Here is a 21,970-nt window from a genome sequence, read left to right on the forward strand (position 1 = left end):
TCACTTGCCCAAAGAAATAGCTAACCTTGAATTCAGACTCGGCCGGCACTCTTAAAACCTGCACTGCTTTATTTTTATTCTTGTTTTAAACCGTGAATATGCAAAGTACAAATTTTGGAAAGAGGTACCAGAATGTAATAGCATTTCTATCTAGAGAGTGGGGCTGAGGGGAAATTTTAATTTGCACATTTTTATCCTTTTGTACTGTTTGCTTCTGCAGCAACAAGTGTGTGCAATTTTTGTAATAAAAGCCTAATACAATCACTTTACATGAAATTACATAAAACACAGAGTTTAGGGGAAAAGGGTCTAGCCTCTGAAAAATCTGAATGCTGTCGGACATAGCCAAGAGTTAGAATTCTTCTCCTTCTTTTTAAGTAGGCTCCACATCCAACGTGGAGTCCAAAGAAGGGCTTGAACACCTGACCCTGAGATCAAGACCTGAGCTGAGATCAAGAGTTGGACACTGGGGGCACCTGGGTGGCTCAGTGGGTTAAAGCCTCTGCCTTCGGCCCAGGTCATGATCCCAGGGTCCTGGGATCAAGCCCCACGTTGGGCTCTCTGCTCAGCAGGGAGCCTGCTTCCCTTCCTCTCTGCCTGCCTCTTTGCCTACTTGTGATCTCTGTCTGTCAAATAAATAAATAAAAATCTTAAAAAAAAAAAAAGAGTTGGACACTGAATTGACTAGCCTCCCCAGGCGGCCCTAGACAGAATTCTCAGTAGTGGGTGCTAATTCGACAGGTCCCTAGTACAACAGCCAAGAACCAGGACTGGGCTGGGCAAAGAAGGCTGTGTGTCACCCTAAGAGGGGACCATAAGTATGTGATATAAACTTCAATCTCCAGGTTTTAAAGGCCAAATGGAATTAGGTGGTAAAGAATATCTGACAGGAAAAAAAGATCAAAGAAAAAAGTAGCTATCAGCAACAATCTGGCTATGGTCTTTCTTGCTCTGATTAAGTAAAAAGCCACCCAGAGCTAGCTTCTTCTTGTGAGAAGAGTCAGAAAAGAGAATAGTTGGAGGGGGAAGAACAAAAAGGAGAGACCATTTCAGCAGAAGACTCTCCACTGGATTTGACAGAAGCTATACTTTATTTTTCGAGGGTTAAAGAGCTGCAAACAAGCCTGGATCTTTAAAATCTTCAAATAAATAAGCAACAAACAAACAACAACCTAAAGTTACTTCTAAGTCCGAAAAATTTCAAGTTTTCTCTTTAGGGGTGGCTGGCTGGCTCAGTCAGTATAGTATGTGACTCTTGGTCTCAGGGTCGTGAGTTCGAGCCCCATGTTGGGTGCAAAGATTACTTAAATAAATAAAACTTTAAAAAAAAGCTTTCTCCTTCAAGCCCAGTAGCAAAATCAAGATCACACTGAGAAGCGAATGAGGCTGAGGTTTAATAAGGAGGGTGTTTATACTTCTTTAATTGTGCCCCAAGTTTTGTATCATTTTTACATTTAGTAATTACCTTCAGACTCACTGACACGCTTTGCAAATAAAGATTTGCATATGGGATATGTGCAAATTATGTTATTTTCATTTTAATTCTGTGAAAAATGTAGAAACCATTGTATGGGAAGAGTCAGGAAATTTCTCTTGAAGACTGGAATGTCCACATTTAGCTTGTGGCAGCCTCCATTTCCCAATCTAAGAAAAATGTAGGCAATCAGGATGCCCGGGTGGCTCAGTCAGTTAAGCATCTGCCTTTGGCTCGGGTCATGATCCAGGGTCCTGGGTTCAAGTCTTGCACTGGGCTCCCTGCTGCATGGGGAGACTGCTTCTTCTTCCTCTGCCTCTCTCTCTCTCTCTCATGAATAAATAAAAAGTCTTTTTTTTTTTTTTTTAAAGTGAGTAATCTGGGGCGCCTGAGTGGCTCAGGGGGTTAAAGCCTCTGCCTTCGGCTCATAATCCCAGGTCATAATCCCAGGGTCCTGGGATTGATCCCCACATCACGCTCTCTGCTCAGCGGGGAGCCTGCTTCCTCCTCTCTCTCTGCCTGCCTCTCTGCCTACTTGTAATCTCTGAGTGTCAAATAGATTAAAAAATAAAAGAAAGTGAGTAATCAATGCCAGCCCTTCCCACTTCTTCCATTGTTGAGATGACATTTGGAAATGTACATCACAAATAAAACTTTATACAAATTGTAGTCCTGCTGCCAGCAGACAGACCTCAGAATCGCAGGGAAATCAAAGTGCCCCTCAGCAAATCTCATCTACCAAAAGGAAGCAGACAAGCTCCTTTCCCAGTTCCCCAGTGGTTTCTGGAGGGCAGCCCCCCCACCCCCATCTGCCTCCCGAGTCCCTCCCGCCCCTTCAGACCCACGTACATCGCACCAGCAGGTTGACCGTCTTCTTGGCAGGGTTGCCCACGTTGTTGGTGGCTGTGCAGTTGTAGTAGCCAGAGTCCCGGGCCTGCACTGAAGGGATGCTGAGGGTGCCACTCTGGGCCAGAGCGCCCAGGGGCAGCGGGCCCGGCCCATGGGACCACTGCAGCTGGGGTAAGGGATCACCGCCTGTCAGCAGACACTGTACGGTCACATTCTCCCCCGGGTTTACCACCAGAGTTTCATTCACAGACAGCTTCAGGGCTGGTGGTGCTATGAGGACAAGGAGGTGGGGTCTTAGGGGACTGTGAGGCAGCGCTGAGGGAGCTGAGGGGGAGGAGAACCCATGGGCTTGGGGAAGGCCTGAAGGAAGACTGGGGAGAAGGCAGGGAGCAGGCAGAGGGGAGGAAGGGAGATGCTCATGGTCCGGTGCCTAGAGTCCTGTGTGGGGCGGGGCACTGTCTCCTAGCTGGGAAGTGAGCCCGGGTGGGTGAGGGGGTCGGGCAGGGAAGTCCTGTACCCGTGGTGTTGGTGAGCCGGAAGGTGATGGCCTTGTCAGGGATGCCACACACGTTGCGTACAGACACCTGGCAGGTGTAGCTGGCGTAGTCCTGGGGCCGCAGGTTCTTCAGCTTCAGGACCTTGGTCTCCCCCTAGGTAGCAGCAGTGCACTGGGGTGAGGGGCCTGCTTGGGTCCCAGGGACCCCACACACATTCACCCAGCACCATAGGCAGAAGCAAATTCCTCCTTTAATTCCCATCTTTCCAACCTCCACAGTTTATCCTTCGGGAGCCGCAGCCTGGGGTGGATGCTGCCCACTCCGTACCTTGAGCTTCTCTGCATCTGATGCTGTCCTGGGACACACTGGCCAGGACCAAGGCCTCAGTTCTCCCCCTCTGGGAAATGGGGGGTAAGGAAGGACTCCTGTTCTGTCTTACAACCTATGCAAACATGGGGCTGGCCCCCAGGCCATGTCCACACGTCGAGCCTTGCCACCTGGGATAGCTACCTCGGAAAGCCTCCCCTGGTAGGACAGCTTCCTCACCACCTCCCGGGACTGCAGGGGTCCCGTGGGAAGTGCAGTCATCTCTCTGCCCCCAGCTACCACTGCACCTGCCCGAGTTCCCAATACTCTGCCAGCCAGAAGACTGAGGCATCACGTGCCTACTTCTGGTTGCGGGGGGGGGGGGGGGGGGGGGAGTGCCTTTCCTAACTAGCCATGACCCTGGAGGACATGTTGCCTGGGGGATTCTCCTGTCCTCCCTGACCTTTCTGCCCTGATTTCATTTGGCTCAGGATGTCTGAAGCCCAATCAGAATGTATGCCTCTGACATCAGAACAGAATAACTGGAGTCAGGGCCGTCCCTGGAACTCAGGATCATGAGAACTCAGTTTTCACATCCCCCTCCCCTGTAGGGTGCAGAAGGAAGAGTGTGGGGCAAGCCATGAGGAGACCAGGCCGGCTACTGTCCATCCTGACCTGGGTGTAGAGGGGCTCATAGATGTCGACCCCATTGTCCTGGCTGTGAGACAGGGTGTCAGAGCCCCGCTTCCAGATGAAGCGGGCAGGCGGGTTGGAGTTGACAGTACAGCGCAGGAACACCGTCTTCTCCTGGTAGAAGTTGCCTCGAACATCACTCACTGTCTGGTGCACCGTCAGCACGGGCTCATCCAGGTCTGCAAGGATACCACACCAGGTCAGGGCTGGCTGACCCGAAGGTAGGGGACTGGGTTTTCTGGCAGCCCTCCAGGAAAGCTAAACTACTCTCAAGGGAAGCTTCCAGAGAGCCACATGGTCTCCCAGCCCACAAGATAGACCAACCCATTAGAGGCAGGGGAATAGACTTAACAGCTTCCCATCTGTCCCTGCCCCCGGCTCTGCACGGGGGTGTCTTTCTTCACCTTCCCGTCATGGGATGGAGGAAGCAGCTGCAGACTGGAAATCAGGACACTGGTTCAGATCCTGGGTTAGCTGCTAATTTGCAGTGTGACCTGCCTAAGTCCCTTCTCTCTCTGGGCTTGTTTCCTCACTGGTAAATTGGACTAGATTGGTGGTTCTCACCTTTGTTTGCATGACAGAATCACATGGATACTTTTCTTTTCAATACCACTGCCTGGCATAGCTAACTGATGGTGTCAGAAGTCAGAAGAATGATTGCCTCTAAGGAGATTATTGACTGGGAGGGAACATGAGGGAATTTTCTGGGGTCCTGGAAATGCTCTTGAACTGGATGGTGTTTACACATGCATAGACATAAAAACTCATTGAACTGTACATTTAAGGTTAGTGTACTCTATTGGATGTAGGTTAATCCTCAATTAAAAAAAAAAATTCTAAGAAAAGATCCCAATGTCTGGGCCCCATACCCAATTACATCAGAATCTCTGGAAGTGGAACCAAGGCATCAGTAGTTTCTTATAAAGACCCCCAGACATTCTAATGGACAGCCAGCATTGTGAACCAAAGGTACCCACATTACACAGCCTAACATCCTATGACAAGTGTCCCATCATTCTGTCCTCACACAGCCCACTTGGACAGAAGTCATAACAAAGGCCAGGGGTGGAGGTAGGGCATGGATGACATCCAGGCCATTCCTGCCAGTCCCTTCCAGCACCAATAAATCAAAAAATGACCCTTACCCCCAGGGTTTGGCAGGACTTTGGGTGACTGATGGAAGACAGAAGGGTCCAAGATTCCATTGCTCACCACTTGGGGATCTCACTTTGGAGGGGAGGGGCACAGGGCATATCTAATGGGTAGGTTCATTGTAGACATTAAGATGGCACAAGACAGGTCCCTTGGCTTGCCCCTGGGGCTTCTGGGTAACTAGCGTCAGCCTGGGCTAGCACAGAGGCGGGTGGCAAGCAGTGAAATAGCCTCTTGGGGTTAAGGGGTATCTCTATGGCAGGCAGGTAGGGACTAGGGGCTTCCCTTTCAACCAGCAGTCAGGACTAAGGGGTGCTTGGTCCTGTAAGTGGTGGGGGCAGGGAAGTTTTAGAGCCACCCCTGGGGCCAAAGCAGAGACATGAGGTGCTGTGGGAAGGGCACCAGAGCAGTCAAGAGAACCTTTGTGGGTGAACAAGTCACAATTCCCTGCGCCCCCGCCCCCCTACCCCGCCCACGGCATAACCTCATAACCTGTGAAAGTCGTCTAATCCAACCTATCCCACCCTCCCTGAACACTTGAGAGGGCTGCTGCAGGGTTTGTATGGATTATGGGGGGACGCGTGTTAAGGGTAAAGGGTGAGACACACCATAGGAACAGCAGGTAATGCCCCTTTAGGCCGGGAGTCTCTATTGTGCTCTTCCACGAGGGGTCGCTTCACCAGCCTCCTTTCTACCCACCTCCTCCAGCCCAGACTGAGCATCCTGGGGGCACCACCAGCCCCAACTCACACTGCACGTCCACGCGGATAGATTTGATGGCAGGCACGCCCACGCCATTCTCGGCCTTGCAGTAGTAGCGGCCGCCCTGCGTGCGCGCAATGCGCTCGATGCGCAGCGTCTCGTTGAACACCGATGTCTCCTGGAACTTGTCCGAGGCGCTGCCAGCCGTCTTGGTCCAGCGCACCTGGGTCCACGGGGGAAGGGCAGAGTAGCCACGGCAGTGAGGGGTTGGGCAGGGAGGATGGGGCGTCTTCCTCCTACCCCATTGTTTTTCCTGAGTACCCATGGAGCACCCCCACTCCCCAAAACCAATCCCCCCAGGGGAATACAGGATGGGGTAGGATGCCTTGGGAAGGAATCTGGGGAATCTAGGGTCAGAGGAGGGAGCTTTAAAGAAGGAAGTATAGCGCAGTGGTTAAGAGGCAAGTTGGATCGGCCAAAATTACCCCCCCCCCTTTCCTGCCCTCCTTTCTTCATTGGGAAAAGGGAAAATATTACCCCCACCTAGGGTTCCTGAAAGGACTAAATGTGCCTTAGTGTCCATAAGACTAAGAATTTTCTAAAATTTTTGGTGGCCCTGGGTAGGTTACTCCTCTCTCAATTTCAGATTTTTCATCTGCAGAAGAGGCCTATGGGGTAGCCAGCCTTCAAGATGGTGGCCAGTGATCCCAGTCTCTAGTTCTTTTTTCTGGGGTGCTCTCCCACTTTGTACGAGGGATGGGCTGTATGACTCATATAATACAGTTGGCCTGATGGTATGTCACTGCCAAGATCAGGTTATGAAGGACTGTGATTTGTCTTGAGGAAAGCCATCTGGATTGCCATGAGCAGCCCACTGGAGGGAGGAGGGGTCCACCGGGGAAGAAGGGAAACATCAGGTCAACAGCTACAAGAAGTAGACTACAAGCGGGTCCTCTCATCCCAGTCAGTTCTCAAATGGCTGCAACTTCCTCAGAGACCATGAGCCAGAACCAGCCAGCTAAGCCGCTCCTGGATTCTGGTCCAATAGGAATGGTGAGGCAGCAAGCATTTGTTGTTCTGAGCCCCTGAGTTTTAGAGCATTTGTTACACAGCAGTAGATAACTATAACTATTACACAGCATAATTTACTCTTTGCAGAGGTTTAGAAACAAGTGTAATGCACCTAAGTGTAGCCCCCAGTATATATTCATCACTCAATGAATCTCCCTTATTATTAACATTGCTGTAGATTGTGGCGAACTAGCAAGAATCACACAAGACAATGGAGCAACTACTCAGAGTAGCAGGGGTTTAAGAAAAATTGATCAATTCCAGGTCATTAAATCTTAAGAATTGGAGAGTAGTGTAAGGAAGCTTCCAACTTAAATGTGGGGAGGATTGCTTATTACTGAGACAGGGCAAAGCCCCTGATCTCAGTGAAGAGGGCAGGCCATAGGCCGTAAAAACAAGGTTGGGGAGAAGCAGGTGAAGGGCAACTTTCTCATGCAGGATATGGCCACTGCAGGGTTTGTACTTTTCTTCAATTCTACAAAATTCTCAGCCTTTATCTCTTTAGATGTTGCCTTCTCACAGTTTTCTCTAGTCTGTCCTAAGTTTATGTTGCACCTTGTCATTCTAGCCTCCACATCTCCCAACTTCCTTTCCATATTTTCCATCTCTTGATCTTCTCCAGACTGCACTGTAGTTGATTTCCTCAGATCTATTCATCCAATTCACTAATTTTCCCTTTAGCTATCTCTATGGTATTGAGCCCAAATTTTTCAAAAGACCATATTGTTTTTATTTCTAGGATTTCTACTTGGTTTTCACCCTCATATCTAACTAATCAGGTTGTATAATCTTTCATTCTCTCTTTAAACCCTTCAAACATGTTTATTTTCAAGATCCTTTCAGATGGCTCTGATTTGTCTGTTTCCTCAGATGTGAATTGTTCAATTCTTCAAGTCTCTGGACTGGCCCTCCTGGCACTATATTTCTAAATATTGTTTTAAAATTTTACTCTACGGGCTTGTATTCCATGGGAGTTTTCTTCCACAGTAGTTCCATGTGGGCCCTCACAGACCTGTGTTGGGTGTTGCTTTATGGTTGCCTATGCCCAAGACCCATGGGTTCACAGGTTCCAGCTAGTTTTTACATTAGTTTCCTAGCTTTGGTGTCCTCATCACTTGGACAGTGGACACAGACAGCCCAAGGGGTGTGCTCCTATACAAACGACATTTTGTACACACGTCCAGAAGCAGACTCTGCTCTCTGCTGTCACTCTGGGCTGTGGGACAGAGAACTTCTGGGCCCCATTCACAGGGGGTGCCCTTGTCAAGCTTCCTGCTTTAGGTAGAGAGTCCATGTGTAGCTTCCAGCCACAGATGAACCTGTGGCCTCAACTCATACTCCCTGTGCATCTATTCATGCTACTATCCCTGAGGTGGCTACATAGTTCAAGCCCCTCCAAGGATATGTTCTTCACATTCTGCTCACTGCCATTGCTACAGATTCTTTCTTCATTTTGGCCTTTGAGATTCCTACTCTCTTGTTATTTGTTTGGAGTGGGGCATTCCATATCCACTCCTTCCTCCAGCCTGACCTCAGAGTGGGCTATGAGATGCTCCTTCCCTGTTCCCCTGCTATATTGGATGCTCCATGACAATGGGAACTGTAACTGCATCTTCAGGGCCTATCACAGCACTGGGCACATAGCAGGTGTTCAGTAAATACGTGTTTAATGAACTGAGCAAACAAGGAGGTAGACAGCATTTCAGGAGAAGTGAACAGCAGTGGCTAATGCAGGAACAAACAGGGTTTCTTTGGGCAAGTGGGACTGGAGCATAGTATGAGTATGAGAAGGATGGCAGTGGGGCCAAACTGTGTGTGTGTGGAGGGGTTTCTTCACTTCCATCCCTAGCAGCCTGAACTGGGTCTGGTAGGTAATAGGTAAACCATGGAAGGTCTCTGAGCAGGGGAGTAATATTCCATCATATTACAGCAGGTCTGAGGATGACAATTCTGGGAGCAGGGTACAGAAGTGAATTGGAGGGGGAGATGTGGGAACATGGTGGGGGTGGGGGGCAGTTAGCCTACTGCAATGGTCCAAGGGCTAGGATTGCAGGTCTGAGCTTTAGAGGTAATGAGGAACAGAAACAGAAGGTCCATGCAAGAGACATAAAAACAGAAGCCTCCGAGGCTGGCTACATGTGGGGAATGAGATGGCACACAGCCATATTGTATCCAGTATGACATGAATGACATTGTGGATGGAAATAGAAAAAAGAATGTGTGGGCACACACTGAGCCCCACCCACAAACCACTCATAAAGGCAATGCACAAGGGGACACACGCAGGTGGCCAGTGCAGCTTTAGGGAGAGATGGCCCAGTGGCCTCCCTCGTGTTCCGGGGGACCATACTGACATCGCACCTGACGCAAACAGCAACTGAAGAATGGCAGCATCACTATCACTTGAAAACAAAACTTAGAGAAGAAGCAAGAGGTGTTGATGGTCTCAGGTTGAGTCCTTCGCAGTCTCCTTGTCCTTTTATTTGTCTCCAGGCCAAACCTATGAAAGCCATCCCTGTGCCCCCAAATTACTCAAAAAAATGCTTCTGCATTTCATTGTCTTCTCCAGGACCCAGTGAAGAATCTTCTGCTGCTCTTAAATACCACAGCCGTTCACCCGCAAATTCCAACTATCCCTCCAGCCCACCTCCTGCCTCTTCCCATCAGCTTTAGTGATAACTGGCCAACTGTTCTGACTAAACCACATACTTGGTCTGTGACAAAATATACCTGGCATTACCAGATACTCCTCTTCCACTGCTTTCTATTGCTCTCAGTCTTTTAACCTCAAGAGTGTGGGGCTTGCCTACCTGAAGCTTCCCAAAGAGGAGAGTGCATCCTATGTGGTTGGTAACATCCAGAGCCCCCAACCCAAAGACAGACACACTGTGGGGGAGTGTGCTAAGCTACAGAGAACACGGGTACTGGATTCAGGGTTCTGCTTCCACCCTTCCAGGAGCTGTGTGATCTTGGGAGTTCACTCAGCATCCTCAGGCTTTGATTTCCTCAGCTGTGTAACAGAAGCCCTCATGTCTCCCCCACAGCCTGGTCGTGAGGCGCCAAAGAGAAGACGTTGGGGAAGCACCTAACAGTGTCAGTGCGTGAGGGCTGCCCTCACATGGAGGCGGAATATGCCGCTGAGGAAGTGTCTGCCCCACAGATACAACAGGAATGAAGTGGAATTGAACAACTGCCATTTAATTTTTCCCCTCAGTCGTCAATGTTTTCAGGTGAATAAGCTCATGGCCTCCAGCCCTTCCCTACAGGGTTCATTTTCTAGCTCTTTCCCAGACCCAGTCTTTTGTCTTGTGTTGGCTTGCCAACTTTGTCTGCCTCTTGTCCCCAGCTCCCACCGCCTCTTCTGTGGCTCTGATCCCAGGGTGGACTGGAGACTGAGGAAGCGAGGCCAGGGCGGCGCTTACCTGGGGCCGAGGGTGCCCGGTGACGAGGCACTGCAGCATGAGGGTGTCCCCCTCCCGGATGGTGTAGACACGCTCACTGATGTTGTCCTCCTTCACCACACACGCCTGGCCTGCATGGACAATTTGAGCCTGGGCAGGAGCTGGAAGTGGGGAGAGGGGACAGGTTTAGGCAAGAGGCGCCAAGGCCAGAGGGGGTGGTCTAAGGCTCCCGCCTCTGAGTATGTTAGCGGGAGGCGCAGTCCAGACTTCCCCAGGCCATTTCTCAGAGGCCTGACTTGTTGAGCTCTAGAAAGGACACTCCCAGGGCCACAGGCCAGAACCAGAAAGGTCAAGGACTTAGCAAGAGGCCAGTTCCTCCTCAGCCCTCTCTCCTTGCAAGAGATCTGGGCTGTCAGTGAGCTGATAAGTATGAGGGGCTCAGTATCTGTATAAAATTGGTTGTCACTCGATGAGCATCAATGTCTTAGCAGCCCCTGTCATAGAAGATGCTGGCGCTGCCCCCACCACCACCCCACACCTGGTGGGGGCATCCACGCCCCAGCTTCTGGAAGTATTAGCTGCTAGGTGCACAGAGCTTACCTTCCCCTGGGAATTGTCCTTCACCAGAAATGCCCAGGAGATCACCCCTTTCCCAAATACACACACACAGAGTCCAAGGACTGATAGCTGCCCCACCATCTGCTATCTGCTGGTGGGATGACTATGTGCCACTTACACTCCACAGTCCCCTGGGAACAGGTTGAGGCTAAAGCAACTGAACCACATTCTTGCCTGGCTGCTCCCCCATTCCAATGTCTGCTGAGAGCACTTTCTCAGTAAATCATGTGCCTGACCTGCACTCCTTCAACCATCCTAGGCTTTACTTTTAGAGAGCTTGATCAAGATATCTCCCAGTCCCACAGACTGCCCATTCCCCTTACCCAAAGGCCTGTTACTCTTCCCTCATTGCTCCCTGAGCCTGGGTCAACCTCCTCAAGGGACGGAAGCTCTCTCTGGGGGCCTGGAAGCTCTCAAAAGAGTGGCTCCTCCCTGGCCTTTCTCACAGGGACCAGGGCCAGGGGACCACAGCAGGATGTGGTTACAACACCCAAAGGGAAGATCACTGACTGGGAGAAGTACGCAGCCCCTCCCTAAGTGTCCAGCCCCCAGCCCAGCAACATTTGGGCTCTGAAGAGGAGGGCAAGGCCTCCGAGTTCATACCTGTCTGCTCACAGCTATGGGATGAAGAAAGTGGAGGTGGGCACCAAGGGCACAAGGGGGTGAAAACAGAGTCCTTGCCCTAAAGAGGGGCACAAGGGTGAGGTAAAGCCTGTACATAAAATGTGTAACTTCCTCCAGGAAGCCTCTCCTGACTGACTGGTGCCCACCCTCCTCCTGTACCCATCACTCTCCCAGTGTGACAAAAGAGCCTTGATCTGCCTGTCTGCCAGATGCAGGGTTCTAGCCTTTCCGTCTACCAAACCATGAGTTCTACCTTATTATTCCCAGCACAAGGTCTTGAATACAGTGGGAAATCAATGAACACTGAATGGGTGAATTTACAAGAATATCCCATGGTGATGTTGCTAAGCATCATAAAAGAGATACAGAAGGCCCTCGTAGGTCAGAGGAAAGAGAGAGAGCTCTGTTAGAGGAAGAATCCCAAAAGGCTCTAGGAGGAAACAACTTTCTCACTAGGTCTCAAGGAAGCTTTGTGCTGGGTGACAGGGCAGAGTCCTATATTATATATATTACTTGGAGTAAACCATGAGTGATCTCTGGACCTTTATTTTCTCATTTCTAAAACAGAGAGAATGCTGCCGGCCCTGACAACTCATGAGGGTGGGTGTGACAGTGACAGACTGGATGAGACGTGCTTAGTAAACCCTGATGTGTCCTGTAGTTACCCCAGAGTCTCTCCAACCAACACGGATGGGACAGTCGTGAACTATTACAGAGGTGGGTATACAGAGCAGCCCAGCTGTAGGTCAAAAAGCTTGTGGGGTAGCAACTGGGAGTAACACAGGCCATGCTGAACCATTAGAGTCTCTACAAACAGTAGCAGGTTCTGCAAATAGTAGCAGCTACCAGCAGTCAAGAGTCTGAGCATCCACACCACCGTTCTTCCTGCCTGGCTGTCATAGAGGAAGGAACCGAGGACAACTGTCAGGAGACAAGCTCTGCAACCTTGAGCCAGTCAGACCTCATGGTCCTCAGTTTCCTCTCCTATGGCAGAGGAGCAGATTAGATGACCTCTGAGATCCTTCTCAACTCATACTTTCTATAAATTTTGTAATTGGTGCATAGTCCATATATAAGATGCACCCTGGAATCCAGGGAATGGGCCTGAAACTGTCACCCTTTGTGACAAAAATGCATGAACATCACCATTCCGTGGAAGAGAGGGCCATCTGTGGCCAAGGTCCAAAGGAAATCTCATCAGGAAACAACCCCCCCCCCCCATGCACAGTGAGCATGCCAGTTGCTGATAAGACCAGAAGGTTGCGTGGATGTCTACAAGAGGCCTGGGGTGCCTCTCCACAAGGAAGACATTGATTTAACAGGTTCCAGTGGAAGATAAGCTGTAATCTTGGACACTGTGGCTTGCCCGTAGCCAAGCAGTGTTGTAACAACAGAAGGTTCGGTGACTGATAAGGAATACTGAAAAGGAGCTGGAGAGCTGGACTTTCTCAGGGTCTGGCCAGCACAAAGTCTGGCCCGCAGACACAAGGCCTCTGGCCACCGGCCACGTTTCCTCACTGGAGAATCATGGGGATCATGGATGGTAACATCACTAAGATGACCTAACATTAACTCTTAAGAGGATCAAACTCTAAAATGATAGAACCACTGTGGAAGAGATTTTGGCAGTACCTCCTCAAGCTAGACAAGGGTGTCCCATGACATAGCAACTCCGCTCCTGTGTAGTGCCCAGTGCGAATGAGTGTTTACAACAACCAAACAATACGTCCAAGAATATCCATAGCAGCTGTATTCATTAGAGCTAAAAATGAGAAACCACCCATAGGTCCACCCATAACATGGGTAGGGATGCCTGGGTAGTTCAGTGGGCTAAAGCCTCTGCCTTCGGCTCGGGTCATGATCCCAGGGGCCTGCTTCCCCCCCTCTCTCTCTGCCTGCCTCTCTGACTACTTGTGATCTCTCTCTGTCAAATAAGTAAATAAAATCTTAAAAAAAAAAAAAAAGACTAGCATGGGTAAATACATTCTGGTACAATCACACACTGGAATATTACACAAAAATAAAATTTAAAAAAAATAAAATAAAATAAAATAAGGCCTGATAGACCCAACAGCACTGTTGATCTCACCTGGACAATCTGGGTGGAAGAACTCAGACACAAAGGAGTAAATAGTAAATGACTTCATGTGTCTGAAATCCAAAATTGGAAAAACCGATTTTAAAGTAACAGTGGTTGCCATTAGGTGGGGATGAGGGTTATTTGCTGGGAAGGGCACACCAGAAGTTTCTGGGGAGAAGGTGGGATCCCATCGGATCTGGTGGAGAGGTCTACATCTGAATTTGAGTGGTGGTTATATGAGCGGACGTATATGTAAAAATGCATCAGGTTATTTGCTTAAGATTTGGCTGTTCCTAAGTACACTTCAATTTTTAAAAATTGCCATTTGAGGTTATCTAGTTTCCTTGGTTGACACAAACCATTACAACTCCCCACTCCCTTTACTCTGATTCCTATTTGATGAGCTGCTTCCCATGGTTGACTTGTTCAAGGTGTGGATTTTCCCTCTGGAGCAAGGGGTGCACAGGACCCCATGGCCTTGGTATTTCAATTTGCCGGTGGCCTCCCACTGAGCTTTGTTAATGTGAACCAGTCTCCCCCACTCTGCTTACCCCTGGAATGGCTAGAATTGTGTTTTGGACCCTGAACCAACAGAGTCCCCACCAAGTCCCAGGCCCCCAAAGGCTCTGCCCCACTTAACCTCAGCCTCCTGCTCCACATGTCCTAGGAAGGCAATGCTAATGGCAGCAGCTTCTATTCCAAAGGCAACCAGGCCAGGACCGGTGTCAAGAGGCACCATGACATCATAATCCCTTCATTCAGTCTGTCAAACAACAAATGCTTCAAGCCGGCAGCTGCTGCTTGGGTACGGGAGAAGGAAAAGCAAACAATGACGGAGCAGTGTTGGGGAGAGGATAGCAAACAAGGGAACAGAAATGAACAGGATGGCTTCAGAGTTCTGTAAGTGCTAGGACTACTTTCAAACAGGGGATGCGTCCAGGAACAGCGAGCAGAGGAGAGATATCCTTTAGAGAAATGGGAAAAGAAGACAATCTGGGACTAATGCCTGCCTCTGCTACCCACCCACTGGGTGACGTTAGGTAAGTTACTTAACCTCTCTGAGCCTAAGCCTCTCCCTTCATATAATGGGAACAATAATACCTTCTCCTGGGGCTGGCATGAGGGTTTAAGACAACGTCTGGCCAAACAATATGTGCTCTCTCAATAAATGACGGATCCTGAGATGATGAAGTAGGAGCAAGAGTTTGGGGCAGGAGAGCGCCCTCTGGAGGCAGGAGGGCAAACCCTCAAAACCCCAGAGTAAAGATGCTCAAAGCAGTCATGAAGCCAGTAGGATGTTTCACTGATATGTTAAAATTCATGTTGAGGGTGGTGCAAGGCCTCGGAGGAGCTGGGAACAGGGCAGAGGGATGAGGCCCCTTCGGAGCACTCCTCTCAGCTTCCCAGAACACTCAGCTCTCAGCAAGTTACTTCGTGACTTTAGCAAGTTACTTAAGCCTTCATTTTCTCACTTGTAAAATGGGCTTGTTATGAGGGATACGTAAGTAAACTCACATCAAGGGCCGAAAACAGGGCTTTTCAGTAACAGAAGCCATCTTTTCAGAAACAGTAAGCCATCTAAACATAGTAGCTAGCATCATTATTCTAGAAATGATCCCACACTCCTCTCAAGAACCCACCTCCCTGGGGCGGGGGGGGGGGGGGGGTGCTGCAAGCCCTTTCCATGAAAGGACCAGCCTTAATGTTACAGATAGTGATACCTTCCTGGGGTCTGCTGTATATATTTCCAAGCTCCTCTGCCTCGTTCTGAGAGGCAGAAATAGTACATTTTATTTAGCCTCTTTTGGCAGAGAAGACAGCAGAGGTCCAGAAAAGGAAATGCCCTCTCCTCATCACTCACGGACACGGGATTGGAGCAGAGCGGGGACTTGAACCCAGGTCTTTCACCTGCTAGCTTGGAACTCTGTTCACTGTCCCAGTCCTCCACAGATTCCCCTACCCCTCCTATGTCACTGGGGAGCCTGCTGCCATGCCGACTCCAAGGCTGTCAGAGTTTGTATTGTAAGGTCCTTGGGATTTTTGGAGGCTGGATTTGATTACCTCTGTTTGACACCACATTGATGGATAGAAGATAGGACAGGAGTTTAGAACCACGTATGTTTCCCTGCCTCTGGTCTATGAGACTTTTCCGAGTTCACTCTCCTGAGCGCGCTCAACGAAGCCCCACGGAAAAGGAAAATGGGATCTCCCAACCTGTGTGCCATAAAGTGTTCATTGATAGTCCTCTGCCAAACCAGGATGCTAATGCTGCACCTTCTCTCTCCTTCCCAGAGTATCTCTGCACCCGAGTGTAGATTTTTAAAGGCTCTGAAAAGTCCTTTAGTAAACATACCCATGTAACTTAGTTTAAGCCAGTGCTTTCCAAATGTATTTGATCCTTCTTCACAGAGGATCTCCTAGCATCTTGAGAGAGAGAAGTGCTGTGGAAAACAAGTGGAGAAATACTGATCCCAAGCTCAATATAAAATGAATGTCTGTCAAGTCAAGTCAAGTACGATGCCCCCCTCCCAGCCCTGTGGCTGAGCACGACCAAATAGCATGAGAGATGTCACGCACAGGGCAGCATAATAAGGAGGACAGCTGAGGCAGAAATAGTGGGTCCCTAGTAGAAGGCTTCTGGCCTATTGGCTCACTCCTTTTTCCTCCAGAAAGCATACACCCCAAATTATAGGTGGGGGTCAGGACCGTGAGCACCCAGCAGCCCAGTGAGGAAGCCTCACACTCTCAAGGATTCATGGTAAGACAAGTTCAACTTGCCCACTAGGCTTCGGAAGAGAATTCTCACTGGAACCTGGGGGGCAATTTCCTCAGTGACCCCCATCCCTCATGAGAGAATCTCTTCCCCGGCACTAGTCAAGGTGTGGGAGGTGCTATTAACCACGCAAGGAGCTACCAGTAAGATGTAGAGCCAAAGAAGGCAGGCAATGAAATGAATGGAAACCCTTCATTTAAAGCTCCAGCGGCTTTCCTTCAGGTCTCCTCCCCACGCAGCATTTTAAAAGGTTAATCGTCGTCAGATGGGGGCTGTGGTCCTGCTTCCTGTTCCCTACTCTTTCTGGAAAGGTATGTGGCTACAGGCCCCGGAAACTTTCAGAGGAGGCGGGGGTGGGGAAGGAGAAGAGAAGGGAGCTGCAGACTTTCCCACCTGGCATCGGTTCATTCTGCCCCATTAGCAGATGGCAGGGCAAGGGCCACCATCCTCACAGCCTCCCACGAGCATCCATGAGTGTTCTGAGCCAGGCAGTATGGAATCAGGATCTGCGTTCCGGTCCTGGCTCCACCAGTCCGCACACCCTTATGAGCATGAGGGGCTGAGCTTGGTGCTGGGGAGAGTCCAGGGAAGTGTGCAGTCCTGGAAAAGCTGGGATAAGGACAATGCCTATAAAGGCCTGCTGAGCAGCAGAAAGGAGGCAGGGAGGGATCAGCTGGGAGCTGGAGTTAAGGCTCCAGTGTCCCCCAACCCACCCCCCTAACTTAACAATAACATCACGATATATACACACGAATAGCAAGTTACTCTGCGCAAAGAGTAATGTGCAGCCTTGTGTCAAGTGTTTCATGTCTATTATCTCATGCATTGCTCATAACAAGCCTTTTGCTCCCATTTGTCAGATCAGGAAACTGAGGCTCGGCAAGGTTAAGTACGTTGTCCAAGGACGCCCTGCTGATTTAGTCTGACTCTCTGACTTTTATGCTAAGCCCTGTGCTTTTCCAGCTCCCGAGGGCCTGGCACAGTGCTGGGGGCTCAGGATGCAGGATGTGGTCTCCAAGTCACTAGTTGGGTCAGTCCCAGGCACCATCCTTAGAAGCCATCTTTCTGTGCTCCTCCCAGCTTCTGGTTCGCACATGTTTATCGATCCTTTTATGCATGTAATGCAAATGGACACTTAATAATTTAGCAGAGTTAACAGTGCTGAAATATTAACAGGCTTTTCCCTTTTAATTAGCTGCTCAGAGAATGGCGGCTAGGGTCTGGGAGGAAGCTGGTGGGGCAGGCCCCTGGCCAGCTCCGCCTGGGTACCTTTCTTCCGGGGATGATGTTAGGGCATACCTCTCCAACAAACCACAGGCCATCAAACATGGACCTCTTGGGAAAATTAACCCTTCTGTGCTCTCCGCAGCAGGGCTTTGCTCTGCCTCCCCCTTGGCCCTGGCTGTCTGTGGCGCTGGCTAACACCTGTCCTCTGTTCACCACCCAGGATGGACCATGGGACTTCTCCAAACCCAGGGGAGGCTCCATTTCAATACTGGGAAAAACCAGTCTGAAACAGTCTCCCTCAAACCACGCCATCTCCTCCGACCCCACCTTAATGCTGGTCGTCTTGAGGGACACCTGGCCTGGCTTAGTCAGTTGAAGCATCCAAGGTTTTGGATGGTTTTTGGCTCAGGTCATGATCTCAGGGTCGCAGGATGGAGCCCTGCACTGGGCTCTGCTCAGTGGGGAATCTGTTTGGGATTCTCTGTCTCTCTCCCCCACCCCTTGTGCTCTCACTCTCTCTCATTCTCTCTCAAATAAATATATCCTAAAAAAAAAAGAATGTCAGTCATCTTGAAGGGAAGCCCCATCACACTCTACCCTACACACCTCTGGACATTCTCTCAGGTCATTAGACCTCAGTGCACACTGCGGTCTATCCTCCCTCTCCATCCTCCCTATCGCTCCTGGCCTTCCAGCCTTTCAAAGGACACACACAATTGCCTGTTTATTTGCCACTGAATCTTTGATTTGTTCTGCAGTATTTCCTAAGCACCTATTGTGTGACCTATTCTGCCCTCAGCACTGGGATGCAAGACAAAGTAACACAGAGCCACCCTCAGTGAAGAACCGCTGTCCTCACTTTGCTGCAGATCCCATTAGTGTTTGCTCTCTACACCGGAGTCCTTTTCTTGCTCATCACAACCAAACCTGTATTCAGCCAACCTCCTCTTTGGCCACAGAAATCTCCCCAACCCCAGCACGGATATTTCTGATCTCCAAATACAAGGTGCTATCCCTGAATATGAGAGCAGCCACAGCAGAAGGGTTGAGTGCTTGGGCTGCCACCCTATCACCACGACTAAACATAAAAACAGGCAGGGCCTGCTACTGTCTGCAGAGCCTGCTCCTATTTGCAGGAGCAGATACTGTTTTCAGAGCCTAGTACTGTTTGCAGAGCCTAGTACGGTTTGCAGAGCCCAACATTTTGGGCAGAGCCTGACTCTCTTGATAAGATTTCTGTGCCAGCAGTGGTGGCCAGTCCATTGCCCAGGCCCAGGGAATGCCCAACACCCTCGCACCCACATCTGACTTCATCAGAAGGCACACAGTGTTTGAGAGTGCTCGGTGATACGCAGACTCTTCCTTGTCTATGGATTAGTAGAAGTCTAATGGGCACCCCACTAATGGAACTCTGGATGTTGGGACAAACCACCAAGAAAGTCCCCTACTTGGGGATTCTGAGGTGCCCTGGGAGAAGTTATAAGGGGCTTTCTCCCTCAGTCACAGATCAGGATCAAAACTCTCAATGGTGAGGGCAGCTCTAACCAATGCAGGCGGGACACTCACAGAAGACCAAGGAGAGGCACAAGCCCTAAATTATCTGGCACTGCTTGACCCGAAGCTTATGTGTAAGCCTGACGGGCAGCCCAGATGGTGTGGGATGAGGTGCAGGGGTTAGGACTCTACTGCTCATTTCCCTACTGTTGGGCTAGTCATTCAGCCTCCTGAAGCCTCAGTTTCCTCAATCGGCAAATGGAGAAAAAAGACATCTCGGGCAGTAGTGGAAATAACTTCTGGGTTATGAGAATTAAATGAGATCGCTCACATCAGGTACATAACACAAGGACTGGTATCTCAGTAGGTACTTCGTAAATTCGAGTCCCTCTTCCATTTGATAATATAGCCCTGGACCCTGTGGGAACCAGTTCAAAGAGCCTGCAAGAAGAAAATGTAACACTGGATGCAGAGGTCTACTTTGAGGGGGAACACCACAAGCTGTAATCTTGAGAGACCAGAACAGAAGAATAATCGCAGGAAGGAAAGGTCTCCCCAAGGGAACATACAGGATGATGGTGGGAGAGAGAGGCTATCATCATCATAGCAGAGAATGGCTTCTAGAAGGCAGGACCTGAGCCTGCCTGGCTAAGGGATATGAGGCATAGGAGGCCCACAGATATGGGGTCGCTCATGTAGTTTTCCTGCTTGGGTCCCATCTACCCAGCCCCACCAAGCTCTGCCAGTCCTGGGGACCCCATCACTGCCATTCCCTTGGCCCTGCACCCTGGCAGCAGCCCCAGACACTGATATGATCAAACCAGCCCACACTAAAGCGTAACTATGGACCCAAAGCCATGGGAGGCACGGGTCTGGTGTAGACACAGCCCGGGCATGGGGTTCTCATCCAGGAAGTTGCAGCAATTGCTCTGTGGCCTGGGGCAAGTCTTTTAACTCTCTGGTCTAGAGCCTCAGTTTCCTGACTATAAAATGGGCATAAATGCGCTCCCTATTGTGAGAGTTAAACACAGTATGAACGGAATCCACCAAGCACAAGTGCCCACTGCCTAGGAAATAGTCATGAAGTACAGTTCAAAGGGAGCAGAATAAAACCAGCTAGGTCTAGGCCCCCAACCCAGAACGTAGAGCTTGGGCTAGTCCTACGCCGGGGAATGGAAAGCATCATGGCTTTGCTGAAGCAAAGAGCCCCCAAAGCCCCACCTGACCCCCAAACCCAAGTGGCCTCCTCCAAGCCCCATACAGATGAGACCCAACCTGGAAGCAGAGGCCACTGGCAGGGGCCTGGCCCCAGCTGGCTGTGGGCACTGAGGAGAGATGACAAGACTAAGGACACTGAACTGGGGCTCAGGTCGGGCTTTAGGGGCTCTTTGTGGGTCCCTCTGTGGGGACCCTGGGCCCACAGACAGAATGGGACAGTGGCAGGTGGGCAGGAATCCTTTCTAACCAAACCTGTAAGAACTGGTTGGAGGCCTCACTCCAGCACTTAACATGAGCAAACTCCCATTCTGCCCTATAAAAGAGAGGCCAACGATATGACGCTCATAGTGCCTCACTGAGAGGACATATCAGAAAGCTCCATATAAAACTGTAAAGTTCTGCTCAGATCAGGTGCTTATTAGGTGCCGAGAGACCCAAACGTGGTTTCAGGAGGCAAACTAGAATTTAAGAAACAAGCCATAACACACCTATTAAACCCAGGGAAATAAATTCAGAGGATTAAATCCACTGTGGCTGGGCTATGTGCAAAGCCAGCTCCAACTTTTTGTAACACGACCCGGCAGGGCGAAATGAGACCATAAAACTGTTCCTATCCTATGACCTATTAGGCAATCTCACTTTGGGGAATAGGCCCCAAGGAAATAATTTAAAAGGAAAAAGGAATTCACATAAGGATATTCACAGCCGAGCTATTTAGAAGCCGGAGAAACTGGCGTCTTCCCAGACTGTCCACATCAGAGAAATGGTGACCAAACCCCAGCGGGTCGACGCAGGAGGTACCCTGCAGCCATTAAAGTGACAAGGCTGAGGGCTCAGTCAATACCACGAGACGTGTGCAGGAGATAAAGTCGGCCAACAGCGCAGAACTGACGACTGTTTACCGCTATGTAAAAATGTATTGACAGGTATGAGAAGGGAATTTAGAATGACCAGTTAATGTTTGATGCTCATTGGGTTCCTTTTTTTTTCTTATGAGGTTGTTTAAGTGGGTAATAATAACAACCCTGAAAGCAAAATCAATCCTGTGGCTTGAGAGCAGGTGGGGCGTTAGACCCCCCCGGACTGAAGAGCAGGGAGGGGAGGACAGAGTTTCTAGAGAGCCCCCAAGGGCCCCACCCCCAAGGCATGTGTGGGTTTTGGGGCCTCATCCCACCTAGCTGTGGGGTGGAATTAGAGGTACCACAACCTGACTGCATGAAACGTCTCAAAGCTACCTCCCCACAGTTCCCCCAGACCAGCTTTCACCCCCACTCAGCTCAGGAGGCAGCAGGAGGATTAGCTCCGAGGTTTAAAAAAATCAGGGAGCTGAGGTGTAAGGGCCTGATTCGCTCTCTACCGCTCTCTGCATCCAGTGACCTCAAGAGGACAGCAGTCACCACCCCACCCACCCCTGCAGCACCCCACGGTCCAAGAGCCATTCCTCACCCTCACCTTCATTAGTGAAGACACACTATCCCCTGCCATCAGCTGGAAACAGCCCTCCTTGGCTTCTCCCCTTCTCCCACACCCCACACCCAAGCCACCAGCAAGCCCTCTCAGCTGCCTTCAAAACTGATCCCCAATCCGACCCCTGTGATACAACCCCACTTTTAGCCATCACCATCTTCTGCCTGGATTTCTACAGCAGCCTCCTGAGAGAAACACCCTGCTTCCTCCCTTGCCCAGTACAGTCTTTTCTCCAGCAGAAACCAGATAAATCCCTTTACAACACTTCATCAGGCCCTGTCCTTCCTCTGCTCAAAACCCTGTAGTGTCTCCCATCTCAAGCAG

At 50.1% G+C, this 21,970-nt stretch overlaps 1 protein-coding gene across 3 annotated transcripts in view; it reads right to left on the reverse strand.

The window, feature by feature from the left end:
- Nucleotides 1–21,970, reverse strand: part of MDGA1 (MAM domain containing glycosylphosphatidylinositol anchor 1) — a 57,890-nt gene that overhangs the window by 18,625 nt on the left and 17,295 nt on the right. For 2 of the 3 annotated variants that reach the window (XM_082732267.1, XM_082732268.1), the window contains exons 2-6: nt 10,167–10,306; nt 5,722–5,896; nt 3,802–3,998; nt 2,841–2,973; nt 2,324–2,593 (exon numbers count right to left, since the gene is read on the reverse strand). In XM_082732267.1, the coding sequence (XP_082588393.1) occupies nt 2,324–2,593; nt 2,841–2,973; nt 3,802–3,998; nt 5,722–5,896; nt 10,167–10,306 (915 nt within the window). The remainder of the gene's footprint in view (nt 1–2,323; nt 2,594–2,840; nt 2,974–3,801; nt 3,999–5,721; nt 5,897–10,166; nt 10,307–21,970) is intronic. The other variant, XM_082732269.1, reaches the window with a different exon arrangement.

Source organism: Mustela nivalis (assembly GCF_964662115.1).
Source record: "Mustela nivalis genome assembly, chromosome: 5".
Classification (NCBI taxonomy): Eukaryota; Metazoa; Chordata; class Mammalia; order Carnivora; family Mustelidae; genus Mustela; species Mustela nivalis.